This window comes from Rhinolophus sinicus, linkage group LG10 (assembly GCF_036562045.2).
Source record: "Rhinolophus sinicus isolate RSC01 linkage group LG10, ASM3656204v1, whole genome shotgun sequence".
In the NCBI taxonomy this organism is placed as follows: domain Eukaryota; kingdom Metazoa; phylum Chordata; class Mammalia; order Chiroptera; family Rhinolophidae; genus Rhinolophus; species Rhinolophus sinicus.
Window position 1 is genome coordinate 29,442,317 of NC_133759.1, and position 23,024 is coordinate 29,465,340.

The 23,024-nt window shown below is 41.0% G+C and overlaps 1 protein-coding gene across 3 annotated transcripts in view; it reads right to left on the reverse strand.

Annotated features, from left to right (window-relative positions):
- Window positions 1-23,024, reverse strand: part of PLCL2 (phospholipase C like 2) — a 250,193-nt gene that overhangs the window by 174,796 nt on the left and 52,373 nt on the right. Inside the window, exons 2-3 of one of the 3 annotated variants that reach the window (XM_074312803.1) lie at window positions 15,398-15,470; window positions 2,588-3,186 (exon numbers count right to left, since the gene is read on the reverse strand). In XM_074312803.1, coding sequence (XP_074168904.1) covers window positions 2,588-2,923 — 336 coding nt within the window. In that variant the 5' untranslated portion in view covers window positions 2,924-3,186; window positions 15,398-15,470. Of the gene's footprint in view, window positions 1-2,587; window positions 3,187-3,502; window positions 3,788-3,855; window positions 4,064-15,397; window positions 15,471-23,024 lie in introns of those variants that run through there. The other 2 variants (XM_074312804.1, XM_074312802.1) reach the window with 2 other exon arrangements.

Sequence of the window (23,024 nt, forward strand, 5' to 3'; positions counted from 1 at the left end):
GCTAATGCAACCCCGTAAATTCTGGCCTCTGTTCCTTCACTAGCATTTACTCCCCACCACTCCCTCGGGTCCCCAGTTATCACCTGGCTTACTAACCTACTCCTGCCTCTACTATTAAAAAAAGAGCACAAGGAAATTAAGGAATGATGTCACTATTGTTTTTTTCATATGGGCTTTTGCTGAGCTTTTTATTTTTTTTTAACAAGAGAAATATAATTTCTGACATTCATGTGACAAAAATGTCTGTGCACTCTTCATTGCTATATGACATTTGATGTTAAAGATCTCTTTATTCTACCAAGATATTGTTTTGATGCTGTTATGTCTTTAGAAAATACCACACTAAATTTCTAAAATCTTCATTCTTCGAGGCACCAATTCAAGGAGAAACATACCAACTAGTTTCCTACCTAATTGTAGCATGTCCCTTTCCTATAATCCAGGCTTGATCAACTTTCAACACTATTTCCATACTTTTAAAGGATATTTAAGAAAATGAAACTTGAAAACAGAGGTCAAGAAAAAGCCGTCAGTCAACTCATCTTAGGAGGTAAAAGACAAAGAACAAGATATAAGACTGGTAAATCCAAAACCACTCATTTTAGAAATTAACGGAATTTAACAGAGAAAATGAACGTCCTTATCATTCCTCCATTTATTCAAGAAGCAATCTGTTGAGGTCCTACTATGTTCCTGGCAATGTGTATCTAGAAATACAATTGTGAATAAGAAGCCAACTGCCTTCATTAACAAGAAAAAAACTGACAAATCTTTGAAAGTTTAAAAATTCAAAAACCAGTGAGTTCCGAATAATCATTTCCCCATGTTCTTCTATAGTATTCAAAGAAGAAATGATATCTTATCAACAAGTTCTCAATTCCACATATCAGAAATACTGGAAAACCATCCTTCTTCCTAATCTCCCATGAATGTAAAATTAAAACAGATGCTGTTATAATTAAGTTATATTGTGAATCCCACTATGCACAACAATAAAGTTAGAATTTTTTTTTTAAATGGAAAAACAAGCCCCTCCAGAAAACTGAAGGAGAGGAGTTAAAATTAGGTAGGCTGGAATCTTCTCTGAAATTTTCACCTCAAATTCCATTAAGAGCAAAGTCACCACAAATCTCTAGTCATCAAAAAAAACAAAAAAAAACAACAAAAAAAACAGATATAACACATAACTCAATAGTATTATCACACACAGTTGAAAGCAATTTACATGGAAACAAGCTACAGAGTAAAAGAAAATGTGAGTCACTAAAAGCTAGGTATGCAGCAGAAATATACTTTTCTTTCCTTAAACTCTAAATGCCTGCTGCACGTAGTTAACACACTTGAGCTTCAATTGTGCCTTTGCCCAGACATAAACTGTGCAAACAAATGACAGAGCAAAAAGCAGTTTCACAACTGCCTGTTACATAGATTAGCAAGGTGGTATATTTCACTAGATGACTGCATGATAACACTATCAGATACACTGTACTTAGAAGATTTCTGTAGGTCCAATTAAATTTCAAATACCACCAGTGCTAACTCTTTTCACTGTGGCCCATTCTGACCTCTCCCCCACTGCTTATCAGCCACAGTAAGGGTGGGTACGGCCCTGTCAATATGCTTTGCTCCTCACTGTCCTGGTAACCCCTTGATTTTCAGAAAGCAACATTTTCATATTTGCTCCAAACTTGAGCAGAATGAGCTGGTCTTGCCTAAGGCTCTGCTCTTCTTAGCTCATCAACTATTCTTTTTTCACTTCATGTCATGAGAAATATTTTTTACACTGCAGACCAAAATGTAATACTAGAATGAAACCACCACAAACTCAGGCGTTCCTAACATTACTTTTTGAGTTTAGAATGCACAAAACAATTGCTGACTTTCTTCTGCTGAATAACAGAATGCAAAAGACATCAAAACCAAGCAAACTGCCCAAAAGAACTTCCACAGAACTGGAGGCCTGCCTACTGCAGCAAGAAAAAGATTAAATTGTGCAGAATTGTAATCTCTCAGCGCGTTTGAGCCTAAGAAAGAGGAAATCTGCATTTATGTTCAGAACCCTACTCTATTTCTCTGTGTGATTAAATGACCAGAGACTTTGCAGCCTCGAAGTATAACCATTTGCAAAGGATAACTATGTACAGATCAGAAGAAACCTATTAAATAATCTCCGTTCAAGACCTGGGATTTTTCAGAAAATGTTTTCACATAATCACTGTCTCTTACATACAATAGAAACCTTACCAGGGAGTCTGTTACCAGCCTAGGCTACCACAGAAGAACATGCCCTGCCCATCCAGGTACAGACCATAATTCCAGACCAATCCCGGGAGAGGTGACAGCCCCAAGTTCAACTGGGAATGTCTGAGCACAGCTCCCCCTGCACACTAAGGATCACCTCTCCAATCTTTCCAAATGCCATTTGCATCCAATCCCGGCTCAACCTCCCTAAACACCCGTGCACCAGTAGTTCTCGTTAGCAGTGGGCTCCTCTTACAACCCCCTCCTTCCACCACCACTCCCCTCCTGGGGAAACAGACCCCAAGGACGGTTGTGGGTGTGCGATGAATCCCCTTCTCCCACCTACCTTGATGATGCTGCTCCGGCGGGGCAGGCCGCCGGAATTGCTCTCCCGGGGGAGGGGACAGGCGGCCGGACTGGGGGTCGAAGCGAGCGCCGCGCCGCGAGGTTCCTTGGCCGGGCTGGCCCGGGCTTCCTCCCCGGACACGCCGAGGCTGCAGTCTCCGTTGGAAACCCCGCCGCTGTCACAGCGCGCCTGCCCGTGTCCGATGCGACCTCCCCCGCCGCCACCGCCGCCGCCTTCCCCCGCTCCGGCTTTCAGGGCGCCCTTGGCGCCGAGGACCGGGCCCGGGGAGGTGGGCAGGGCCCCGCCGGCGGCGCCCCCCCGGCTGCACTCCGCCATGGGCGCCCCGCGACCCGCCAGCACAAAGCCGCGTCCCCGCGTCCCCGCGTCCCCGCCGCCGCCTCGGGCCGCCGTGCGCGGCCCCTCCTCCTCGCCTCCTCCCGCCGCCGCCGCCGCCGCCTCGGCCGCTTCTTCCGCTTTTTTTTTCTTTTTTTCTTTCTTTTCTTTTCTTTTTTTTTTTTTTTTTAATTTAGATGTGATGTTTGTTTCGAGCTCGCCTCGCACACAGTTAAAGTCTTGGCGGCAGAATTATCGGGAGATTTCTGCAGGGAAGAGGAGAGAGAGACATAAGTCAGCTCCGGTGGCGGTGGAGCCCGGGCTCCCGGCACCTGGGGAAGGAAAACACGCCCCGGCACACGCGCTGCGGCGGGCGCCAAAAATAACCCGCGCGGGCTGGGCGCCCACCCCGGGGCCACCAGGCGCCCACTTCAGGGGCTCCAGGCACCCATCCCAAGGTAACGGGGCGCCCAACTCTGGGGCTCGGGGCTCCCTCTCCGGGGGCTCAGGTCACCCACCCCAGGGGTCGGAACACCCATCACGCAGGAACTGGACGCCCCGCCCCGGAGCCGGGGTGCCCACCTTAGACTCCCAGCGAGGGGAAGCCGCAGGCGCCCCTACGCTCTCTCGCCACGCGGAGGCGCCACCCGAGGGTCTCGTGGCCCCAGGCGGACGGGAAGCGTCACGGGTCTCCCCGGACCCCAACTCCCCAGAGGTCCTCGCTTGCCGGCCGTGGCGCGTCCCCCCAGGGTCCCGCTGAGGCCTGAGATGCCAAGAGGAAGCGCACGGCGGGCAGGGACGGCCCAGCCGTGACAGTTGCTGTGCGGCCGGGGGGTAGCCCAGACCCACCCACTCCAGCCCGCGGCCGTCTTCTCCCGAGCTCGGCGCTGCCCCCTACAGGCCACCGGGACCCTCCCCCGCCGCTCCTGACCCACCGCGAGCCGCCCGGGCTCCGGCTCGAGGTCGCCGCCGTCGCGGTGGGGCCAGGTCATCCGGCCGCGGGAACCTCGCAGCCGAGCGGACGGCGACGGGAGGCGGCTGCAGTCCCGGATACCCCCGCCCCACTAGAGCTGCGGCAACTGCCAATCACCCGCCTGGCGCCCCGAGGGGCAAGGACCGCGCAGGCCGCGGGGCCCGGAGCGGAGGTCCTGGGGCTCCGGGGGCTGGACGGCTGTGCCTCCTTCTAACCCCAGCCCCGCGCGCGGGACTCGTTCCCCTCCCACCCAGCTCGGGGAAAGGCCATCCGGACATTCCCCTCTGGGCTTCCCCAGTGGGTCAGACCCCATTTCACGTACAGAAACCAATTTCCTTCTCTTGGGCTCCTGAACTGTGAATTGATTCAACTGGTTTCAAGGATGCCAGGGCGAGGGGGTGGGCGGACGGTGGGCGGACGGCGAGAAGTGAGGAGCAGAGGACCTCGACAGAGCCTGTTCTGCACCCTTCGAGTCTCCCTACAGGGATTTATCACTGTCGTCCCTCCCTTCTAGTGTCCTTCCTGATCCCGCTGCCAGAGATGCCGACTAGTCCAGCCCTCTCTCTAAGGGCCCCGCCCGAGGTCAGGCTCATCTTTGGGGGGCAGGATATCCCACTTAGATCACCATAGCCAGTCCCTCCTCTTTCTGGTCGTCCACTGTTATCTCCAGCCCCAACTCTTCAGGTAGAGTGGCCCCAAAATTAACCCTGATCATGTCGTTCCCCGGAGCAATTAACTCCCCAGGAACTCCATCCCTCGAGCTAGACAGGGCCCAGACTCACAGCGTGGTACCCGAGGCCCCATCCAGCCTGACCCCACCCCTTCTCCATCCCCCGGCTCCCTGGCTCCAGCCTCCAGCCCTTCTCTAGCCCCCAGCAGCTCTTCAACCAGGGTGTTTCCTTTTCTGGGAATGCGCTTCCCGCAGGGCACGAAGGAGAAACTGATAGTCCGCTGGGGGGGCGGGGAGGGCGGGGGGGGGGGGGCGGTGAACTTAAAGACCTTGCTTTCATTAACATGATGTTGTAGCAAATACCAAGTAGCCTCTGAGGAAATGGGCCTTACATACATATACATACCCTCCCTTGTCTCTGAAGCAACTTCAAATACCTTGATGTTATTCTTGGGGTGTTTTAATTCTTCTGATCTGGATTCATGTTTTTTTAATTTGTTTTTGTTTTTGTTTTTCCCATCAGACAGGCTTTTATCCATCTCTGGCCAACCTGGGCCTACACTCTCACAGACATATTTTCACATCAAGGGACAACAATGTTTTAATATTTGATTCAGTCCCATCCCTTTTCTTTCTTTTCCCCTAGTTTTGGTTCAAAAAAAATTTTTTTTTTGTCTTGTGATAGTTTTTGCAGAAAAAATATATTAAAATAATTTAAATCAGGTTCTTAATTTACCTTATCAAATTTGCAGTCATAGTATCCTGTGAGTATGCTGTGGGGGAGGAAAGGATGCTGGGCCTTTATTCCTAAAGTTCTTTATCTTTGGTAGTTTGAATAAATGGCTGGAGGTATCTCTGACCTTTCCTGCATTTACCAATCACTAGTAAAATGCTATGAGAGTCATGTAAACTGCAACTCATTACATGAGTTCCCCAGTTGAGTTAGGACATATAGAGAGATTTAAACCTCAAGGATGCTTTTTGTAAAACCACCATCTATTCACCTAATGTTCTCCCAAATGAGCACCCATCCATCTCACTCTGGACTCCCAACAGGTCAAACCAGGGATACTTCGTTGAAATAGACTTGGCATTTAAATTAAAACATTTCCCAAAGTATCTTGGCAGACCTGAAACTAATGATGCCAGAAGTCCAAGGCCTGTGCCAGGTTCCTTTTTATCCCCATAAGAGCTTGTCTCCCACAAGTCGCTGGTCACACGCCTGCTGATGTTACATAGCTGTACTTCATCACACAAACAGCTAGACTGTAGGTACCATTTCTCCTCTACGATGATGGGAAGAAGCATCTTCCTCTGACATGTGCAATTCTTGGCTCCCAGCAGGCTTTTTTAATAGCTAAACTCAGATTTTTTTCATCACCAACAACATAGTATGCAATTGTTTCTCTTCCTTCCTGCTTGTCTCTCTGCAGTTACTAAGTGATTGCTTTCCATTTTTCCTATTCCGTGAGCAATGTTATTGAAGAAATTGTAAATATTTTGCCAAAACTCTTGCTGAAGTGTTTTCATGGCATTGTAAAATTCATAGAAGTTAGAGTTAGAAAAAGAGCCAAAATATCATAGTCATTCCTCAGCAAATACTATCTAATGGTTCCTTCAGACTGATTTTCAGAGCAGGGCAGTAAGAGCATAGGCAAGACATTAATAAAATGCTCATTCTGGATAACTCCATGGTGCTTTTGCCAATTTACTATGTCTGTATACTAATGGTTAGAGTCTGACGAAGAATTTGTTTGTAATGTTTAAAGTCAATAGATACTTTTAAAATCTGAATATCTCATCATGCCAGCAATACATATAGTCTATCGCTTTTAAGTTTTTTTCATATTTCAGTCCATCTCAGCTTTTACTCATTGTTATGACCCTTCACCAAATTGTCTTCTATTTGTTTTTATTTTTAATTTGATGTCTAGAAAATGAGCTATTCAGGCTCCCTTGTCCATAATAACCTTCCTTCGCCATCCCAGAATAACACTGATGCTGTTTACTGACTTCTTGCCATCATTTATACCCTTGTAGGTTATGAATTCATATCTAGTTTCCAGTTCGCAGGCTCTAACATTATGACTCTAAATTCTTCTGACTCACTGAATATTTGGCCTTCAGGTTATTTTTTTCTCTGGATGTATTATGACAATTTTCTTTCCCAAATCTCAAACTCATTTTATTTCGTATATCTTTCTAAAGATGAAATTGAACCTCTGAACTTTCACATTTGACTGCTCCCCGTATGCTTAATGTGAGAGTTTACTAGAGCAGAAAGTAGAAGACCAAAGTGCTTTAGGAAATAGCAGATTGTATCAATGTACTGGGCACAAGGGCTACCCATTTGTTTCCTAACTTAATCCAAGATGTTGATTTTAATCTATTATGCTCCTAAGGCTTGGATTATGTTTATTTTATCATGATTCTTGACAAGAAATAGGTAGCAATTACCTTTCTTCCTAGGCACCAATGAGACAAGTTAGACCTGTCAAAAGCTTCATTTGCATATTCTTCCTCTCCTCTGACACTAAAGATTCTTCATCCATTTCCCTTGAAGCCATCTTCTCCAAGTGTATATGGCTGCCAAGAAGTTAGGCACTCAGGGAATTACAGCAACACTTTCCAGCCAATGAGGAAACACTGAATTTATTAAATTGTTCTCAGGTAGCACTTTGAGGGAATCTATTAATTACTAGGGATTCAATAGGATTATACTATCAAAAGTAACAAAATGATTTGCTCTAAAAATTACTATGGCTTATCATACTACTTTTGTAAATTATCATGTATTTGATCGTATCTCTACTATTATTTTATTACAGGAGTCATTGCATACTCAGATGCCTGTAGGAGCCAGGTAAACCATGCAATAAATGGGGGTGACTGGTTAGCTCAGTTGGTTAGAGTGCAGTGCTCTTAACAAGGTTGCCGGTTCAGTCCCCACATGGGCCACTGTGAGCTGCACCCTCCACAAGTAGATTGAAACAACTACTTGACTTGGAGCTTATGGGTCCTAGAAAAACACACCTAAATAAATAAAAGTTTAAAAACAAACAAACAAAGAACAATGCAATAAGTAAAGCCGAAAGGATTTGTTTCATAAGAGCTTCATAATTTATAGTTTTTTAACAGTGATATATTTGCATATTATATGCAGAGGAATAGTCTTCCTGATTCATCTTTGGTTTTCCAAGTTTGAAAGAGCTTTGGATATAAGAAATATTTCGCTTTCCTCTTAACTCTAATAAAGACAATATGAACATAATAATAGCAACTGACACTCAGCCCTGTATGGGGCAGCAATATGCACTACTAGGGATTAGATAACCTAGTAAGGAATTTTACTGGTGCCATGAGAGAATCCTGGTCCATTGCTGCCAGGATGATCTTATTTGTCCAGAGAATTAAAAAATCTGGAATATAAAACATGCTGGTATGTTACTTCATTCTCTTAATAGAAGGACAACCACAAAGTGAGTTTTCCACGTATTGTTCTTTATAAGGTCTACAGAGAAGCCTATTTTTTTCCTCCCTTACCTCTTAACTGCATGCTAAGCAAAGCATAACAAATACTATCCCAAATTTTACATTTGTTTGGGTCTCATCAATCTGATTCTCAAGGGCAGATTTATTTTAATGACTTTAAGTCCAAGTCCAATGACGATATCATTTTACACATCCCAATGTGGGAGCTATGGCTCCCAACTGACTTCCCTTCATCTACCTACACCCACTTTCCAACCCCAGAACTATTTCATTTCTAACATCTAAAACACAGAAATCCATCATCTAGCCAAAAACTCTGCCCTTTCATCATTCCCATTCCCTTATTTCCCCAAACCCACCTGCCAGCCTTAGTAAGACCTGTACTTTTCTTCACTCCATCCCATTTTCCCAATCCATCAGCACTCCTGTCTATACCATTTCACCTACCCAGCCGGGGCCTCATGATCAAAACTTCCCACCACATCCTCACCAGCATCCTAGACCCTTCATATCATTGTCCTTTGGTTGTGCCCACCTTGCCAATCTATCGTCTCACATAATTCCAACCATAACTTCTCCATACCTGCCCCCAGGCTGCTACTCTGCTAGAGCAAAACCTCATATGGCCTTATTTCCTGGACAAGCGAGTGATTTCCGTACTCAGCGGGCCTTTGGTGCTCTCAGGCAGTATTTTATCCTTTGCTAATTGGCTCCAATTTCCATTCTCCAAACTAGTCTTCTCCAAATCCCAACTGACCCGCCGTCCCTCCATCTCAGCAGTAGTCCCAGGACCCTACTTCACACAGACAATAAAATGCATCAAGAAATAAACCACTTTCACTTTTCCTATATTCCATTGATCCTCACCTCACCCACCACCCCTACGGTCGTAAGCCAATCCAAAATCAGAAACCACCTATAAATGTCTTGTCTGATTATTGGACTCCTGTTCTGATGTGATTGTTCTTTCTTTTGGGACCACAGGGTTTGAACCCTCCTTTGGGTAGAAGGTAGAGTGGAGTCTTCCCTGAAGGAGTGGCCAATCTCAGTGTCAATCATACAAAAACAAGAATTAAGGGTTTGGAAGGCAGTCTTAGGCCAAAGAGTGAGGAAATGCTTTCCTCCTTCTGGGCCACCTTCCCTTGGGTCTTCATGGGTGCTCCAGGGCAGTGAGGAGGAGACTAGGGACTCAAGGAACCAGGAAGGGAAGGAGCTGCCTTCCTCAGAAACCCCTTAAGAATGTGCCTGTACCCTGTAAGGATAAGGACGTTGTGTGGCCAGTTTAAAGTTGCTCTTTGTGGTGTATTTCACCCCCTTCTCACCTGTACCATCATGGGTAAGGGGATGGATGGTCTATGAAAGAAAAGGATCCTCTTTCCCCAACCCCACAGCCAGTGTGATGGCTGCAGCAGCTATTATGAGATTCTGGGGGGAAGTAAATCCCTGAGGTGGAGAGGCAGGTGGTGCCACAGGGAGTTTCTCTGTCCTTTGCAAACCTGGCAGAACTGGGGTGGTTCTTCAACCTCTCCTGACTTGCTTGGCCTCATCTATGCATCTATTTCTCTCTCTATTAGCTACTTTCCTTCCACATGTACATATATTCTAGATATGCCTTCCTACATAATTTTTCAGTTACCAGCCTATTGTAACTGGTTTCCTTCCTCTTCTACTGAAACTGCCCTCCCAAAGGTCATGGTTGACATCATAATTAACAAAACCAATGGCTACCTTTTAATCTTTATCTTTCTTGACCTTTGTGGAATATTTGACGGCGCTAACTCTCCTTGTATCATTTCAACTCTTTCCCTGCAGAGATTCTTGGCCTGATTGTGCCACAGAAATCTCTAACTAACATGCCTTAGGTTTAATTCACCTAGATGCATGTATTCCATACATCTATTCTCCTGTACTCCATATTTCTTTTAGTGGTGCTCAACTCACAAAGTAGCCTTACTGGAGAATTTGGCGTCAGCTTTAATTCCCTGTACCCCTTATTCCAGTTAGCTATTAAGGCATAGTTAATTGTGTAAATCAACCCAGAGATGTCTCTCAAACCCATTCTCACCAGAATTGCCTTCTTTACTGTCTCATCCCACTTGGCTTGGACTGTGGCAGTTCCCACCCAATCCTGCCTGACTCTAGTCCTTCCCTGCTTCAATCTATTTCTCAAACCACCAACAGATGTCCTGGAGGCAGGGGGCTCATTTCTCAACTTAAAAGTCTCCAACAGTTCTACGTCAAGACAAAATCCATTCTCCTTAGCAGACACACATGGCCCATTATAATCTGGCCCCCAGCATCACTCCTACCGAGACACCCTTCGGCATTGTCTCATACCCAGAAGTGCTAGTCACACTGACCTGCTTCCCTGAAAAAGGTTGTGCATTCTCACCCTCTGTGTGCTTGCTCATGGTGTTTCCTAGGTTTAGAATTCCAGTTCCCCTTTCTCCATTGGAAGAACTTACGGACATCATTCAAGAAAGCACAAATGTTTCCTCCTTTGATAAGATGTCCCTGCCTCCAGAAGACAATGACTTGCTCCTAGGCTCTTAAAGCACTTAGTTCATATCTCTACAACAGCCCTCAGGATACTATATTGTAATTATTTATTTATGGATCTTTTCCTCACATGAGTTTGAGCTCAAGAGAGTACAACTTACAAGTCTTTTCTCCGTAATAAATAAGCTTATCAGAGTTTGACACTACAGAGGATTCACCTTCAAACTCTGAACTGACATAATAGATCCTCAATAAATGTTTAAATTTTAATTAATAAGCTTTTCCAAAAATCAATCTTTGTCCCAATAAATTTATAAAATCTAATTTCATTAGGCCGCTTTCTTTGCAGTGCTGAATATTTTTTTAATTCTGTGCCTCCAATTTTTCTTTATATCTTTCCTGATTAAGTGATACAGATAAAGTCACTCTTGTAGCTAGTATCTGTTAAGTATACATGTACTGGGTCAAAAGACTGTATTTGATGCCATGGGGGAGGTGAATGGGAGTTTGGGGTAGGAGGGAGGTTTATTTTCCATTGTGCATGCATCACTGTTCCAATTTAAAAAGTAATTAAAAATAATAAAGGAGCAACCCCAGCCCTGCCATGGATCAGTAAACATCCTGACCTAGCTCTGAGAGGTAGGACATGGCAAAACCTGACCAGACCAAAAACATTGCCCCTCCAGCTTGGCACGCTGCCCACTCCTTTCTTAATTGCTTAGAAATTCCCACAATTAGCAATACACAACACAAGAGGACAGCATCTCCAGAAGGTTGCTGTTAAGATGTACAAATTAACTGGAAAAAGGAAGCTTCCCTAGACAGCTCGCACTCACGTACATTAGCAAAAAATTAGCCAAATATCACTTTGTCCTTTTTGACAGAGACATATGGAGGCCACACGAGGGAGAAGACAGGTTAATCTCATTACTGAGCAAGTGGAAGACAAGGCTCAGCCACCGACCCGTTCCCCACACCCCAAAAATGTGCGCAGTATGCATGGATCGGGGAGGGACAAGTGAAGAGAGATTGAGAGCCGCATATTGTCGTTTAATAATTTGGCTCTTTGTCTGCTCCGGTGCAGAGTAACACCTACCAGGGGACTTAGGAAGGGAGTGAGTGAACCTAGGCCTTGAAGAGGAGGTGGAGCTGGCTTGCTGAATGGGACAGAAGGCCATTCTGGGGAAGCCAGCGAGCACAAACTAAGACACATCCAAGTTCCTCTCCTCGTCCCTAGTTCCTGTGCAAACACTTCTTGCGTTATTAAACTTAGTTAGACATGATGTGGAGGAAGCCTGAAATGATCTTTTAAAATCATATGATCATATAAATAGGGGACCTTGTGTTGAATAGGGACTAGCTGAAGAACAAGAGGAAGTGGATAAACTGCGGTCACAGGAATTTTACATTCCACAGAAAGGAAATTTTCCTTCTGCTGCCATCAGGCACTGGTATGCATTACCCAAGGGGCCTTGGAATTTCCTTTCAACAAGAACCTTAAGAACAGGATAGGCAATTATCTACCAGGATGGTCTGGGTAGCTCTAGCCTGAAGGCAAAGTTCATCATGAAAGACTCCTTTGACCTGCTGGTTCTGGGGGTTTAAGCACAGATTTTTAAGAACTTTTTAAAAGTCAAATCAGATGTTGGGATTCTTTTTGTTTTCCAGTTCTTGGTAGTCTTTTTTATTTAGTGGAATTACCCTTTGGCGTGATATAATGAAATGTTTCAGCCCTCTTCCAATCACACGTATTTCTCACTGGAGTGTTCAATTCCCTATCATTTGCTGTCTTGAATACCTTTTTAATCATATATTCCCATACTCTGAGTTCAAGTGTTTTTCATAATTGTTTCTCACTTTTCTTACCTTTTAAATTAGATTCTCTGGTTTCCCTGTCTCACTGAGCCAAAGATCCCAGGATAGTCTTTCCATTGGGTAGATTCTCCACTTGGTAAATTATAAAATGGCCCTTTCCTAACATGGTAACTTCTTTGATGCTAAGGACTTGCTGTGTTTGTAACACAGTTAGGACCGACAAAAGTGTCTAGTAGAGTACAATGTTAATGTGATTAGAGTACGTGGAGTAATTTTAAATCACCCTCAATCTCCAGTTCTGATAATGGGCACCTTGAGTTTTTAACTTTATGTTATATCCAAATTAAAAAAATGTATCACCATATCCTGCATCAAACTCAGCCTACTTACCCTCCCTGAACACTTTGCACATTAAACCATCTCTATGTTTTTTATCCATCTGTCTCCCCATAAAGACTGTATTAGTCTACACTGATCTTTCAGCCATAAAAATGATCCCAACCATCTCTGCTCTGTCTCTCTTCCTTTTATACACACAGCTTAAATCTTAAGTCTTCCATAAGCCTTTTCTCTGCAGTGGTGTGTAAACACTTCACTCCAACAGTCTACTATTCTCACTCTTACTTGAAGGGATATTTAAACCTTCTGTCTAATTTGGGATTTTAGGAAGCAGCTTGGCTATGTGACTCAGCCCCCAGACCTGAGATGCTTCCGCTGGGAGCACAAATGAGAACCCTTGCCATTTGGTCACTGCTTGACAGAAGACAAATTTCATTTTCCTCCTAGTCACACAGGGATAAAAACACTGACCTGCACGTTGACCTGCCTCCTGGGAAGGAGGCAGACCAACATTTGCCAACATGAAAGAACAGTGTAAATGCTGATTGAAAGAGTAGCCATTGTCACCCCAATAAATGTAATTAAAAAAAAAGAAAGGGTAGCAACTTGAGCTCACAAATAATTACCCCAAAAGGTCAATTAGACCCACAGGATTTCTCTGGCACACCACAGGAAGTCTTAGCCTCTCGTCTCTATTTAATGTACCTTCTTTCTCATGGGTCACCATAAAGGTGAGTTTCGGGTGTGATAAATATTTCACAGTAAAAATTTCCATGCCCCCAAATTCCAGAGCTCCAATCAGTGCCCCCCCCTTTTTTTCATTTGGAATATAACAGATAGTCTGCTCTATCATGGAATACCAGTATTTGTTGGAACATGCAATATATATTCCCTTTGTAGTGCTAGTGACAACTGATTCCTGTACATTATATTAACTTGGGGGTTGTCAGACTGCCCACTAACTCACACAGCATATTGTAAAACATTTTAGTCTCTCTAGTGCATCTCATGAGCTAATAATTCTGAAGAGAAAGAAACAAACAAAGAGAGGACAGAAACTGTGTCCTTCTAAATTGTAATCTCATCAAAAAGAAAGAGGGTTTCAAAAAGAAACTGTGTCCTTCTAAGTTGTAATCTCATCAAAAAGCCCAACAATCAGAGACTGTAATGGGGAGAATTATTCATTAATCCAGAATGGTGGACAAGTAATGGAGCTCACAGGTTGGGAACAGGACTATTCCTAAGTATTGAAATGAAAGAAGGCATTAATAGAATTAGAACATTCCTTTGGAGGCTGGCTCAAAAGCCCTACATGAGTGGAATAGGAGGCTGGAACCAAGTACTTACCAGTTAGTTTCTCTAGACAAGTCCATATCATACTAGGCCACAGGGCAGGGCATGTGGGCATCTAGGAATTAGCAGGGCATCTGAGAAGTGGCCTCACATCCCTATTCAGGCCTGAACACAGGCCCTTGAAGGGTGAGTACACAGAGGCCCAAGGGTATGTCTGCTTTGAGAGTCAAGCTTTAAGAATTTATTTCATCAAGGCTCTGTCTCTAGGATCTGGAAGTGGGATTTCTGCGAGTGGATTTTAGCCTGTGGCAGCAGCTACACTAAATAAAGGGGGTGGGGATGTCAATTTGAGGAAAGAGAGGAGTGAGGCAGAAGAAATCAGGGTCTATAAGCAATACAGAGCATGCTTTCCTTCTTCTGAGCCAATAGCCTTTCTCAATGAGCAAGAGGGAAGGAGGAATGCCAGGGTGAGAGCAGGAGGAGGGACAGGTTGGAAACATTTATTCCCACTTTACAGACGAGGCTATAGAGCCACTTCCAAAGCTGATAAGTTGACCAGGGCCAAGTATGGTTCCAAAGTCTATTAATTTAACCACTATGCAATTCTGAGGGACAAAAGAAAAGAAAAAAGAAAAAAAAAGCCAGGATTTTCTCCTTGACAGCCCAAGAGGAGTGGGTAGCTCTGGGGACACATCTGTATTTCTACGTTATTTTCAGCATATTGGGACCAGTTCAGTCATCTTGGTCAGCTATTCCTTTGTTAGGGTTACACAGACCTAGAGAATTCTCCCCACATCCCTTCCTGAGGTCACTATACAAAGAGACAACACCTCAGAATGTTCCACCAGAACTACCATTTTGGTGCAGGCTTGAGGGTCAACCATGCGGCTGAATCAGTGAGCACTTATTTTGCACCCGGCACCATTCTCATGGCCTCCCCTCACTTAGCCTTCATAGGAACTCTGATAAAAAGCTACTGTTATTGTCTCCATTTCACAAGCGGGAAGACTAAGGAGGCTCAGAAAGGCGAAGCAACTTGCCTATCATCAAACCACAGGTGAGAGAGAAACCAACCTCAGATTCAAATCTTCAGGATGCTCTGGTGGGTTTTAACCCTGTCCTGCCCTGTGGCAGATCTATTTCCCAGAATGCATCAAGACAGTTAAGCCACCTCCTTCAGTCCTCAAGAGAAGGGCTGTGTATGAAGGAAAGTGAATTTTGCCCCTCCAGGATGATGGGAGCATATGGCTAAGGCAGAGAGTGTGGCAGAAAAGGATCACAGGCCTGAAAGCCCAAGTGCACGGGAGTAAGCCCAGCCCTCTTTGTGTTAAGAGGTTGGGGAAGATGAGGGTTCTTGGGCTGTGTGGGAGGGAGGCATGTTAGGGGCAGAGCTTACCTGTGCTCCCACTGCTGCTCCAGCCAAAAGCCCTGGTGAGTCCCGTCTGCTGGACAACTGACCACAAGCTCCTCTGGAAGCAATAAAAGAACATTTGACATTAAGTGAAGGAGATGCAAGGGGACAACTGTTAGCAGTGATTTCAGCCTGGAGGTAGGGAAGAGCTAACCAGAGGCCTTTCCCAAAGCTGCCTGGCTGGAAGATCTCATTTAGATGATGGAATGGCTTATCTTGAAAATCCAATAAATTATCTCCAATCAGCTTGTGATTAAAATATGAATTCAGCAAAGTTGCGGAATATAAGGAACAAGCAAGACCAGTTACATAATTTGAGGTAGTCCATTGCAAAATGAAAATGCAGAGCCTTTTGTTCATAAATTATTAAGAATTTCAAGACAGTGACGAAAGAACATTAAACCAAGTGTAAGGCCCCTCTGAGAGCAAGACCCTGTGTGACTGCATGGGTTGAAACACCCCTGAAGCCAGCTCTTCATCAAGGCATATATAGGAGAAGTTGGCCAAGTGCAAGAACAAATTCATACAAATTAATTATAATTGAAGATCTCAGGACTAAATAAATATGGCAGAATCTGTGGACAAATAGAAGGGAAACAGTACAGCTTTAAAATATAAGAAAAAAAGTAGAGCTAACTGACATGTGAAAAGTACTGAATCAGACAAGGTATTATAAAGATTCTAATTATGCAAATTAATCATATACTGGGACAGAAAAATGCATTATTTAATACAAAAAACAATAGCATGAAATCTTTAAAACCATATTTTCACACCACAACATAACAATACAATTATAACTAAATAAGGAAAATAGAATTCTACAAAAACAAATCACATGAAAATTAAAATTCAAAATACCATATTAACTTACATAGAGGAAAGTTATAGTAAAATCTTTTTAAAAATAGCAAGCATATAAGTACAACATATAATAATTAATGAGATGCTAAAAAAATTGTACTAAGAAGAAAATTTATCTAAGTGTATATTAATCATAAAATGAGAATAGAAACACCATGAATTAATTCTGTACCTAAAAATTTTTAAATAGAACAATGTAATGAACCAAAACAAAGTAGGAAAAATAAAAATACAACAAAATTTTTTTCAATAAAGGAGTTATAATAGAAATAAACCAACAGAACAGTAGTTTTTTTGCATTTTGACAAAATTGATAAACCGTTGGGCCAACAAAAAGGAGAAATTATAAATTAATGTAATCAGGGAAATAATTAAAATAGCATGGGTTTTGTTAAATGTTAAAAAGCATTGTTCTTAACTGTAAGTGTGTGTCTAAATGATTTAATAATCATATTTATATTGTTTCTCACAAATATGTAATAAAAATATATGTAACAAGAAATAGAAAACATTATTAATTCATGATATATAAATTCATGAAAAATTAGAGACTTTTGATGACTTAACTAGAGAATATTCTAATTTTTAAAGAATAAATAACCCTTTATACTACTTAAATTGCTCCTCAAATATATTTTTTAAAGTATAGTATATTTCCTTAGAGGACAATATTTCCTAAGTAAATTTGTTGAGCCTTTGTTGTTGGGCTAGAAAAACTCATTAATGAAATGAAGATGCAGAGCCTTAACCAAAATCTCAGCAAACAAAATGTAATAGGTTAAAAATTTGTCCAATATGGAAAATGCAGGACTTATTCCAAGAATGTAAAGTTGGTATAGTACAGAAAAATGTTTAATAAAATTAATCACAAAAAAAGCACAATGGATTACTGCCTAATTATAATAAAACATAGATACTTTAATAGTAAAAGCCAAGTACAAATGCTCGCACAATGTATTCAAGAAGAAATATATATATATATATGGGGCAGAATGAATTTTTAAATTCTGGTTTTGCAAGTTAGTGCAGCTATATCTAGAAACTAGAAATAAACCAGCTACAAAATTATTAAAGATAATTACGAAAAGATCAGGGGAATTAGAAGAGTCACAAAATTCAATGGCATTCCCTTATACTGATGACACATGAGTAGAAACTACAAGAGTTCTTATTAAAACAATAAAAAAAGGTTAATGATGTCAACACAGAATAAATTGGTTAAAAAAAATTGTGAAACCCAGAGGAAAAATAAAGGAATATATACATAATACATAAAGCAGAAATTGGGTATCTGGGAAGCATAAAATTGGAAAAGATGACAATATTTTCAAATTAATAATAAGTTTTAATGCACTATAAATTCAAAGTTCTCATAATACAATGTACAGATCTTTATATATTAATGGTATACATCATCTGGATACATAAGAAACCAATAATATCAGGTACTATTTTAAAGACATGATTGTGCTCATGTTATATTTCAAGTTTAAGTTATTAAAATAATTATCAAAAACACAGGAATTAGGTATAAACAATTTGAAAAATTAATCAATCAAATGGAAAATCCATAAATAAATTCAAGGCATTAGATTAGCACTGTGCAAAAAAAATATGTAAGCCACATATGTAATTTAAAATTTTCTAACAGCCACATTTTTAAAAGTAGAAAGAAACAGGTGAAATTAATTTTAATAATGTTTTATTTAATACATCAAAAATATCATTTCAATGTGTAATCAATATAAAAAATATTAATTATATATTTTACATTTTTTTGTTCATAGTAATTTTTGAGATCCAGTGTGTATTTTACACCTATACCACATAACAATTCAGACTATCCACACTTCATGTGGCTAGCGGCTACCATATTGAACAAGACAACATAATGAAAATATTTGATAAATTGTTTATATATATACGAAAATATATATACATACATATAAATGACTCTAAAGAAAAAAAAAATGAATGCAATTCAGTATGCTACAACAAAATATCACAGATTGGGTGGTTTATAAACAACAGAAATTTAGTTCTCACCATTCTGGAGGCTGGAAAGTCCAAGATCACTATGGTCAATTTCTAGTGAGAACCCTCTTCCTGGTTCAAGGTCAGCACCTTCTTGCTGTATTTGCACATGGCAGAAGGGGCTAAGGAGCTCTATGGGGTCTCTTATTTATCGGAACATTAATCCTATTCATGAGGGCTCCACCCTAATGACTTAATCACTTTCCCAAGGCTCTACTTTCTAATACATCACATTGGGCTTTAGGATTTCCACATGTGAATTTTGGGGAGACACAAACATCCAGACTTAAGCAACAAGTATTATCATCGTAGCATTATTTATAATATCAGTACATTGGAAACATCCAAATGGCACTAAATAGGGCCAGGCTAAGAAAATAGTGTGAAATCAATAAAATAAAACATTCTGTAACAAATCTAAAGATACTGTCAATGCACAAAAAATAAGACTGTATTATTGCATGAAGTGAATGAAGGCCAGACAAAACAGTATGCAATGCTCCTTACAATTATATTAGAAAGCATTTTTGTGCAATGACAAAGAAAATACATGAATTGTGAGGAATGCAATATTAATATTGCCATAATAGTATAGTATGGGACCGTATTCAAAGTAGTCTTACATTAATCATATTTCAATAGAAGTAAGGTTTCTTTTCTTATAAAAATACTTCTGTTTATGAAGGAAGAAAAGGAAATGCTATGCTATTTTGCAACATGACCACAATCATTACCAAATTTTGGTTATACAGTGCAATTGCACCAAATGTTTGACTTAGAAATACTTCATCTACTTCCTTACATCTCTCTTTGATGTGATTTTGAATACTGCCAAATTAGGTTTTGCCTTTCTCACCTGGGGTTCCAGGAGACAATTAAGCCCCAGTGTCCTAAGACATCCATTCATAGTATGCAATGGATTCGCTTATATCTGAAATTGTGTTCACACAGCACCCTCGGTCATCTCACCAAAAAACCAGTTGTAATCCAAGTTATGTCCCTTTGGTAAAGCTTAAACAATTATGTCTTTGCCCTTCGATATGCTTTTTCTCCCTCTAAATACTGCACATTTGGGGGCTTCTAACCGGATAAAGAATGTCAGGAGACGGGATGAAACATCAACTTCTGAATAATTCTACTTATATCAGTGAACAGACCAGGGCCCATCAGCCCCTGGAGGCTTTCCCAGGAAGATTAATGATCATCCAAAATCAAATGGAAACAAACCAAGGCCAAAGAGCAGTAAATCAAGACCCAAATGAACACATTGAAAGTTCAACCTTGGATCTTACATCAAACAGTATTCAGGGTTTTGAAAAACATACAAAAACTGAGAGGATGGGGGAGAGGGTTGATAACATCACTTCATAAAAAAGGTTTCATTCACATCAAGCTCAGATAAAATGGAAATTCCCACTTTAAAGGAGTGGATATATCAAAGCTGTTGATAGCTAAGGACCCCTCAGTCTACGTTCTAAAAAATTATGTCAAAAATTCAAAGGATTCTCATTCATATGGTGATTCCCTGGAGTTGATTTCCTGGGAAATTGACTCTGAGATGGAGATTTTTAATGGATAAGAAGTTTATCAGGAGTATTGTCGAGATCAACACCTATAAAAAGGAATGGATAGAAGCAGGATTGAGCAGAGGGAGAGGTTGGGTTGTGTTGTTGTCACAACAGAGGCATCAGCCATGGGGAGCTCTGGCGCTGGGATGCCCCTTCAGAGTTGCCCCAGGTTGGTCAAGCAAGGAGGCCAAGCTGTGTACTCTTCCACGAACCAGTTATTAGATGTGGGCTGCCCTGTAAAGAGGGCATGACATTGGATAAGGCAGCTCTTTCCAACCACGGGCAATTCTGAAGAGGGTTGAGGGCCATCTGCTGATAGCATTCCCAACAGCAGGGGAAACAGGTTCTGCAGTCCTGGGGGTAGATCTGGGTGATGTATGACAGCATCCACTGCATTTCTTTAATAAGTATGTGTTGAGCATCAACTATGTGTCAAGCACTGGCTCGGGTCTTTATGGACACGACTAAGAACAAGATATTTATGATTCTATTCCTTAAGGACTTTCCAATGCCCAAAATAAGAAATCTTCATTCCATAATGAGGGAATTATACATGTTCTCCTCCTTTCCTGCTGTGCCTGTGCTCATCTGTCTTTCTAGTGAACTCGTATTTAGCCCTCAAAATCCAGTTCAAAAGTCAGCCCTTCTGGGAAGGGAATACCAAAGAAGTTGTTTCCATCTCTGTACTTCTGCATAATTGCTCAATCCTCTCTTTTGCCATTTATCACACTGTTCAGTAATTATCAAGTGTGAGGCTACCTTCCCTATTAGAATGTAAGCCTTTGAGAGCACAGAATTCTGGACTACTCTTGGCATACTATTAATAGAATCGAGTACACGAGTAAATGAATGAATGAATAAATGAGTAGATATAAAATACTCTTCAGAACCTCCATCAGCATAATGATCCTCCACTAAATTGTTAATATTTATCTTAGCCAACCTAGTACATCGTCACCCTTTGAGTGTGCAATTAAATTTTTGAACCTGAGGACAGAGATTTACATTTCTCCTTGTAAAGTTTTATTTGGAGATTACTTGTCTGCCACAATAAATTCTAATCTTAATTCTGTTATCTGTAACATATGTTAGCTAGTCCTGCTTCAGTTTTGTACAATTTGTACGACTTTTATAACAGAAAAGGAATAATTTTATGACTTCCAATAAATTACTGACAAAATGGATGATCAGAATTGGGCTAACAACTCATAACTTTCCTCTATCAGCCTCCTTCCAGATGCTAAAACAAGCTACATCCCTGTGGCGTTGTTATAGAAAGTATAATCATCTCTTCATCTTGGCATCATTGAAAAAATAGCCAATCCATATTTTCTTCATGATAGACCAGTGGGACTATCATTAAAGGTCTGTATTTGTTTTAAAGAAGAGGTTCTAATGTGATTAGAAATGTAAATTAGTGACGATTTTCTTGATTTTCAAAAAGTCTTATCTTTATTCTCGATTCCATGTTCAGTCCACACTGGTGACATGAGTCATATCTTGAACAATGAAAGGAAGAGAAAATAGAATTCATTAATGTATTACTGGTTCTTTCCTAAAGCCACCATGCAGCCCCTGTCCCATTTTAGCTTTCATAAGCTTTGTATTTGGAGAGAAAACATTGTGTTCTTAACATTACCATAAAAAGACAGATCTTTGTGTTATTTAGTCTCTCCCTATAACAAAATGGTATAGTTAGGCTATAGATTAAATATTGCCCCATTATGCAATTTAGGGTATGTCTCTTACTTTAACATGAAAAACCTTGTTCTCTTTTAGCAGCTTAAAAGTGGGGTCTCTCTGAAAAGATTCTGATCATTCTTTCTATTAAGCATATACCAGGATCACTGTACAAAGTCTGGGTGTGTCATATAGGAGAACAAGGTTCATTTGTAAGATCTAAGAGTTAAAAGTGGGGGAAAAAAATGATTTGTGCTCACTTTCCCAACTCCAGTACTGGAACGACAGTTGATTCTCAGTAAAGTATGGCTAACTGAGGAATTAAAATAGCATGGCCCTACCGGCTTAAAATATGGAATCTCCACCTAATACTGGGCCTTTTAAAAAGTTTCCGGATCATTCCTAAGGAAAGCTGAAATTGTTATACTCAATGGGGAGAATCTGGGAATACGGATGAATACACAGAAGAATGAAATTTAGAGATTTCCAAATCCTGTTGGAATGTGTAAATTAAAAGACATACAATTTATCCCCATTATGGATTTCGTGAATATTTTTCATTGACCTTTTCCTCATGATAGAGTTTTAAAATCCACAAGGAAAGTTTAAATGTCAACACACCATCTAATATATTTTCGTGCATATTCTGTCTTTGAGTGAATCGACCTAATCTTGTTTTCTACTTGCAAAAGAATCTTGTTGACCGAGGCTAAGGTTATGGTGACCCTCAGCCCCCAGTAGTCATTTCCACCCAGTTAAAATGAGATTAAAGTATTATTCACTGAATTAGAACATTTTAAGAAAACTCAGTGCTAAATTCAGAAGATGCCAGTTGTTCAAATTATATTCAAATTGCTGCTATTTGGAATCTGAGGATGAGACAGCAACTCATCGCCTTACTGAAAAAACTAGATGATGTCCCTTTGGCAGTAAAACATTCATAAAGTCCACAGCACAGTATTACTCATTCTCCACTTCTGACTCATGCACATTTTCAGAAATCATCCTTTTTTAAATGTTGCTGCAGTGGGAAATCTGAAGAGCAAAGTTGTTTTGGCACAACTTCACTCTTGTTTTGTTGAGTTATGAACTGTGTTTAGTTTCACGCTTTTGATCTTGTGCATTCTGGATGATATATTTGCACACATAACGTCTCTGTGTACATTAGAAATAGACCTGCTATGACAGCTCCTATGATATAAAAATTCTCTATACATCTACTCACAGAAATTTCTTTTATAGTAATTTATTTTCACCATGAAAATATTTAATGCCAATAAAGTAAGATAAATCTCATATAATACATATTGTAGTACTTTTTTATTTGAGAGTATGACATTGCAGTTATGTGTAAGAAAAAGTTGATGAGAAGTAAATGTTTACATACAGTTAATTTGACTTTTGGAAATAAAAAGGGAAAATGGATTTACAAATGTCGGTGCTTTAAAGACATATTTTCCCAACAA